Here is a 7500-nt window from a genome sequence, read left to right as displayed (position 1 = left end):
TTAACCTTTGAGTAAAAGTGACTCTCAGTGAATGTTAAAATTAACCTTTGAGTAAAAGTGACTCTGTGAATGCTGAATTAACCTTGGAGCAAAAATGTCTCAGTGACTGCTGAATTAACCTTTGAGCAAAAGTGTCTCAGTGAATGCTGAATTAACATTAGAGCAGCAAAAGTGCCTCAGTGAATGTTAAAATCAACCTTTGAGCAAAAGTGATTCTCAGTGAATGTTAAAATCAGCCTTTGAGAAAACGTGTCTCAGTAACTGCTGAATTAAGCTCTGAGCAAGTATTCTGGTGACTGCAAAGTTATTATGGTTATATATCTGAATGTAAAATAGCCCTTGAGGATTTATGAACTCAAACTGAAAAAAAAAAATTAACACAGTTAATTGACGAAGCCAATATTGATTGATAATTTTAACTGACGTCTATATTTGTACAAAAACACGTTAAATAAAAAATTTAAAAAATAAAAATATCATTTATTGATTCCATCCCTGGTTGTAGACAATTTGAAATAAGGAACGACAGACGTAGGAAAAACATAAGCTAAGGATATGAGATAAGAAGGAAGTGAAAAATCAACTGTCTGCATCTAGCAGTGTAAAGATTGAGAGAGAGAGAGAGAGAATCCTTATGCGATAAGAAGGAAGTGAAAAATCAACTGTCTGCATCTAGCAGTGTAAAGATTGAGAGAGAGAGAGAGAGCTTATGCGATAAGAAGGAAGTGAAAAATCAACTGTCTGCATCTAGCAGTGTAAAGATTGAGAGAGAGAGAGAGAGAGAGAGAGAGAGAGAGAGAGAGAGAGAGAGAGAGAGAGAGAGTGGACAGGACCTAAAAAAACGCGAAACCCTTAAATAGCTGTTGTCCAGCCAAAAGGGTAACGCTGAATGTGAAGAATAAAAGGAGCGCCGGCCGTGGGAGAAAGGAGGCATACGGAAGAAGAAGAAGAAGAAGATGATGATGATGTAGTGGCTGCAGTGGTGCAAGAGAAAGGGAAGGCCGGCGATGGAACAGAGAGAGAGAGAGAGAGAGAGAGAGAGAGAGAGAGAGAGAGAGAGAGAGAGAGAGAGAGAGAGCGAGAGAGAGAGAATGTCCAGCGAAGGAAAAAGGGTTGGCTGTGAAAGGGGAGGAGGAGGAGATGAGGAGAAGGAAGAAGAGGATAGCAATAGATGAGATGTGATTGTCTAAGGAGGAAGGGGCCTACCTAGGAGGAGGAGGAGGAGGAGGAGGAGGAGGAGGAGGAGGAGGTGGTCAGGACGAAGGGTTCCTCCTCCTATATGTGGTCAGGAAGATGGGATGGAACTGTCGGTCGGGTGGGGTGGAGGGGGAGAAGGGGGAAGGAAATGGGAGGAGGAGGAGGAGGAGGGGGAGGGGGTGATGAGGGGAATGAAGGCAAGGGATGCAATAGGGCGTTAGAAGGCCCATGGTTATTTGGGGTGGTAGTGGGTATTGGGGGTTAGGAGGGGGAGGTTAAGAGGGGGAGGGGGAGGTGTCTCCTCTAATCTACCACCACCCTGGTTCAACGGCAGTAGGGCTACAGTGGACATTACCGTCCGTCGCCAATTCGGGCCTCGTCATTAGGTTTGGGGAAATTGCAAGAGGCAGTTAGGCGGGACAGGTCGTTGTGGGAGAGGGGAGGAGGGGATGGGGAGGGTGTGATAGAGTGTGATGGGGTGGGAGGTTGGGGGTAAATGCAAGTGCATTGATTTCCTTGTCAATTTTCCTTACAAGATTGATTGCTAGAATTGATAATTCAGTTGTACGACATCATAATGTTAGGGAAGGAGTAACCACCAGTGGTGGCATAAGGCCCCATTCAATATAACAAAACTTCGTTATAAAAAGTTAGTATAACCATTACTTTCAATCTAAAAAAAAATTAGTATGCAAGAAAGTCAACAAAACCATAATTATAGTTATTCTGAATTGCTACAATAAAAAAGCATACAATAAATTAAGTAACTACTACATTAAAAAAAAAAATCACAGTTTGAAGTAACAAGAAGTTCACAACTGATTCACCACAGAAACGATGGAAAACTGCATCAAATGAATGCTTGCAATATTACTTGACAGGTAACTAAGAGACATCAGGTGATATCATATTTTAAAAATATGCAAGATGAAGACACAAAAATTCAAAGATACGTTCTTTGCGCAAAATGCATACGTAAATATTCACAAAACACACACGTGTATATATATAAATATATATATATATATATATATATATATATATATATATATATATATATATATATATATATATATATATATATAATATATAATATATGAATGAGTAAGCTATGTTTGAGTACTAAAAGAGAGAGAGAGAGAGAGAGAGAGAGAGAGAGAGAGAGAGAGAGAGAGAGAGAGAGAGAGAGAGAGAGAGAGAAATAGAGAGAGAGAGAGAAGGAGAAACAGATATCAGTCATATTATATATATATATATATATATATATATATATATATATATAAACAGATATATATATATATATATATATATATATATATATATATATATAAGGCAAATACCACGAAGGAAAAAGTGAAACAAAGGAGTGGTTGCTAGGCCTTTCGACTTACAGTCCTTTATTTAACCTTAAATAAAATAAAAATCACTAAGGCTAGAGGGATGCAATTTGGTATGCTTGATGACTGGAGGGTGGATGATCAACATACCAATTTGCAGCCTTTAGCCTCAGTAGTTTTTAAGATCTGAGGGCGGACAGAAAAAGTGCGGACGGACAGACAAAGCCGTCTCAATAGTTTTCTTTTACAGAACACTGAAAACCAAGAAAAAGAAAATTTTCTATAAAAAAAAATAAAGACAAGACAAACCACTAAAACGAAGAGGGGGGGAGCCCCTCCCCTCCTTCTCCCACCAACCTTCCCAAACCCCGAGAACATCCAGGGATTCATTATGACGTCATTAGGGTTATTTAGCTAAAGCGCCCTGGCGCTCGGCACAGTTATAGGAGCCTCGATTACATGAATCATAGGACCCCGGAGTCAAGTCAAGGACTCCCGGCTCTTCCCATAATGCTCAAGGAATAGATCTTCCCCAATTGCCCCGAGGACATTATCCTGCCCCGCCTCCTTCGCTGGGAGCTCGTTGCCTAAATGAGCCCTAGGGCGCGGGAGGAGGAGGAGGAGGAGGAGAAGATGTGGATATTGAGGAGGAAATGTGGAGTAAGAGGAGTCGCTAGGAGCTCGTTGTCTAAATGAGCCAGAGGAGGAGAGGAGGAGAGGAGGAGGAGGAGGAAGGAAAAGTGGAAGATGTGGATTCGGAGGAATAAGTGTGGAGTAAGAGGAAAAGGAGGAGGAATAAAAGGAACAGTGAAAAGGAAGATGTAATGGAGAAGGAGGGAGGAATTAGGAAAAAAATAGATGAGAAAATGAACCGTCAGAAGGAAGAACAAAAGGGAACGGAGATGAGAAACTGGAAAAGAGGACAGACGAAAGAGGAAAAGAGGAGAAGAAGAGAAGAGAAGGAAGAGGAAAAGAGGAGAAGAGGAGACGAGAAGAAGAGTAGAGGAGGGAAGGTGAAAAAGGTGGAAACGTATAGAGGGCATAAGCGATAAAATGGAAGAGAACTCGAAAGAATAGGAAAAAAAGAGTAAGGAGAAAATAGAATAAATGAGGAGAGTGGGGGAAAATAAAAAAGAGAGTAATTTAGCAGGAGGAAGAACTGGAAGACGAAGCGAATACGGAACAGAAAGAAGAAAGGAATACTGGAATAGGTGGAGGTGGAAGAGGGGATGGAGTGGAAGGGGAGGATAATGAATCTGTGGTCTGATGATTGTTTTGAGAGAGAGAGAGAGAGAGAGAGAGAGAGAGAGAGAGAGAGAGAGAGAGAGAGAGAGAGAGAAACCATGATAAGAATGTATAGGGATCTGTGTGTGAGAGAGAGAGAGAGAGAGAGAGAGAGAGAGAGAGAGAGAGAGAGAGAGAGAGAGCGTAGGTAAAAGTGAGGGAAACAGTGCTTTGACGAAGTACATGAATTCACATCTGCTGTAACTCTCTCTCTCTCTCTCTCTCTCTCTCTCTCTCTCTCTCTCTCTCTCTCTGTTCCCCCCTTTTCAGGCATTTTCTCACCCTATCCATTCTCATCCTCTTCATCCACTCTCGCCCATTCCCACACATCCGCAAAACAATAATTCAGAACTGAACAAGGGAATGGGAATAAGGGAGAAGAGGTAGGGAATGGGGTGGGGGGGGAGCTGTAAAGGGAAGGGGGTTAACCCTGTGTGGTAGCTTTGGTTTAGGCAACCACACGGGCGACCAAATACTCTACCACCATCGTACACGCAACCGGAATCTGTGCATGCATGTTCATACGAGGATCAGAGTGCATATATGAATGATTTCTCTCTCTCTCTCTCTCTCTCTCTCTCTCTCTCTCTCTCTCTCTCTCTCTCTCTAGGCGTCTTCTTGTAACTGCGTTGTTACGGGCTGATACAGGAGAAAGAGCCCGTGCTCTCCCACAACTAAATATGACCCTCTCCCACACCTGACATGACCTCTACCAAACTTGATGTGACCTCTACCAAATCTGATATGAACTCTGATCTTTACCAATTCTGACACGACCTCTACCAAACCTAACATGATCTCCACCAAACCTGATATGACCTCTCCAACACCTGACATGACCTCCAGCAAGCCTGACATGACCTCTGCCACACCCGATACAACATTTCCCACTCTACGTAAGGAATCACCAAAATGGGGTATGACGTTTCCCACACCTGATACGACCTCTCCCACAGTGACATAACATTTCTCGCGCCAAATATGGCACCTCCCACATTGGGCATGACCTTACCCACAATGGTTACGCCCTCTCCCACACCAGGAATGATCTCTCCCACACCAGATATGACCTCTCCCACACCTGGTATACTATCTCCCACACCAGGAATGATCTCTCCCACACCAGATATGACCTCTCCCACACCAGATATGACCTCTCCCACACCAGATATGACCTCTCCCACACCAGATATGACCTCTCCCACACCTGGTATACCATCTCCCACACCAGATATGACATCTCCCACACCTGGTATACCATCTCCCACACCAGATATGCCCCTCTAACACCGCATATGTTCTCCCCCACACGTTATTCATCACCCCCAGCCTTTATGTCATTCAGTGACAAACTTCCCACCTGAATACAGCAGTGGATTACGCCCAAGGATCAAGACTGCATTAACCAAACGCTCTCTCTCTCTCTCTCTCTCTCTCTCTCTCTCTCTCTCTCTCTCTCTCTCTCTCTCTATACGCAAGCACCTCCTGTATCCCTCGAAAGCTAAAGACCTCTTCCATTTTACAGACTTTCTCTGTTAGAGCTCGCTTTCTCTCTCTCTCTCTCTCTCTCTCTCTCTCTCTCTCTCTCTCTCTCTCTCTCTCTACGCAAGCACCTCCTGCATCCCTCGGAAGCTAAAGGGACCTCTTTCATTTTACAGACTCTCTCTCTCTCTCTCTCTCTCTCTCTCTCTCTCTCTCTCTCTATATACGCAAGCACCTCCTGTATCCCCTGAAAGCTAAAGGGACCTCTTCCATTGTAGAGGCTTTCTCTTGGTTCTAACAGACTATACAGTCAATCTCTACTACTCCATGATGTCTGTTGTGAAGTCTGCAGACTATTAAGCTCTCTCCAAAGACTCAAAAGTCTATTAAACCCATTACCGGGACTTGTATTAAGAGTTTACCTCTTTCTTCTAATGTACTATAGCAATAACTGGTGTCCTTAACACATGTTTTTTTACTAGGAAGTTCATTTCACAGACTATGGACAGCTGCATTTACAGACAATCCTCTGTCTACTCGTTCTAAAAATTTGCTGTGTATCCTTAGCTTGAGGGGTTCAGCGTAACAGAGATATGCTGAGAGTGTTTAAAAAGCTGTGAGCTATCACAAGGGAAGTGCATATATAAATATAAATATATATATATATATATATATATATATATATATATATAATATAATATATATATATATATATATATATATATATATATATATATATATATATATATATATATATATATATATATATATATATATATATATATATATATATATATATATATATATATATATATATATATATATATATATATATATATATATATATATATATATATATATATATATTGTATGTAATATATATAAACTGCTTATATATAGGCTTGACCTTTCCTACGGACAATAAAGAGTTGATTGATTGCATATCCTCCATGCAATACTGGAAATTTTGCAGCCTGGAATAACTTCTTTTATTTAAAGGCTAAAGTAGGTCTTTTGGCTTACCGTATATACACTGAATTCCTAGACTATATATTTCCATAATCTTTAACCAAGCTTCGGTCCCACTAACCTAAGTGACGTAGGAGGGAGAAAAGTTTAGCATTACGAGACTAAAATAAAAATTGGGATCGGCTGGAACTGATCTGTGGAATGGGAATTGTAGATGACTGGAATCTGGAATGGGATTTTGGGATGACAATGAAGTATGAAAAAATTGAAAAAAACTTCGAAACTTAAAAAAAATGGTTAAAAATGTTTTTTTAACGAAACCCGGAAAACGATACACGAACAAATCGTGTATACAAAAGACTGAATGATAAAGAAAATCGTCTAATCTGGCTCAAATGCACCGAGCTTAGCTTGATAAAACTAGATTTAGGCTTCCCTACTGTAACCTCCAAGAGATCGATGCGTAGAAATCTATAGATTGCATGAATTATAGAATAGAACAGAATATAGAATTTAGGCCAAAGGCCAGGCACTGGGACCTACGGGGTCACTCAGCGTTGAAACGGAAATTGACAGTAAGAAGGTATGAAAGGCGTAACAGGAGGAAAACCTCGCAGTTGCACTATGAATCGGTTGTTAGGAGAGGGTGGAAATCAGATGGAATTAAGCAAAAATTAACGAAGGTACAATAAATGGAATGATATAGAGTTTGCAGCTAGGGGCCGAAAGGACGCTGCGAAGAACCTTAAGCAATGTCTACAGTGCACCGCACGAAGTGCGCTGACGCCACTACGGAGGACATAATGCACGCGATGAGGTGCCGACGAATGTTTTCATACATTAAACTGCAGTGTGGACGCACCTTTCCCTGACAGGCAATCAACACCTGGACACTCGCAGCAAAGAAATGCTCAAAGGCCTCTCAAAACTGCACAGAAGCCTACAACGCAGTGGTGTCCACCGGAATAAAATGTAATGACCCTTCATAAAACGAAGCTGAATAGGCTTCATTAGGACCGGGTTATCTAAGGATATAATTAGAAAACACGGGAGAGGGTCATTAACAGGTACAAAGTGCCCAAGATCACTTCAGCTGGAAGAGATGGTCCCGTCCAAAGGCGGGGCGAAAAATGATGCGGTCGTTTTTTCCCCCCAAAAATTTTATGGGGCCAGTTACATGGACAGTAACTTTGCCCAGGTAATTATCAGGCCAGGTTGCTATATGAGGAAC

The 7500-nt window shown here is 41.5% G+C and overlaps 2 protein-coding genes across 5 annotated transcripts in view; one reads left to right on the top strand and one right to left on the bottom strand.

Annotated features, from left to right (window-relative positions):
- The window catches only part of pros (prospero), a 1677936-nt gene that overhangs the window by 1660047 nt on the left and 10389 nt on the right, over positions 1-7500 (bottom strand). The gene's annotated exons all lie outside the window — the stretch shown is intronic.
- On the top strand, positions 4800-5105 carry LOC136830112 (splicing factor 3A subunit 2-like). The gene has a single exon (XM_067089304.1). It carries the CDS (start codon positions 4800-4802, stop codon positions 5103-5105), a length of 306 nt encoding a protein of 101 aa, XP_066945405.1.

Source organism: Macrobrachium rosenbergii, chromosome 46, assembly GCF_040412425.1.
Source record: "Macrobrachium rosenbergii isolate ZJJX-2024 chromosome 46, ASM4041242v1, whole genome shotgun sequence".
NCBI lineage: Eukaryota > Metazoa > Arthropoda > Malacostraca > Decapoda > Palaemonidae > Macrobrachium > Macrobrachium rosenbergii.
This window is presented reverse-complemented; position numbering and strand designations above follow the sequence as displayed.

Bases quoted from the DNA above. Each gene is read 5' to 3' on its own strand.
- LOC136830112 (XM_067089304.1), top strand. From the start codon at position 4,800: ATGGCACCTCCCACATTGGGCATGACCTTACCCACAATGGTTACGCCC.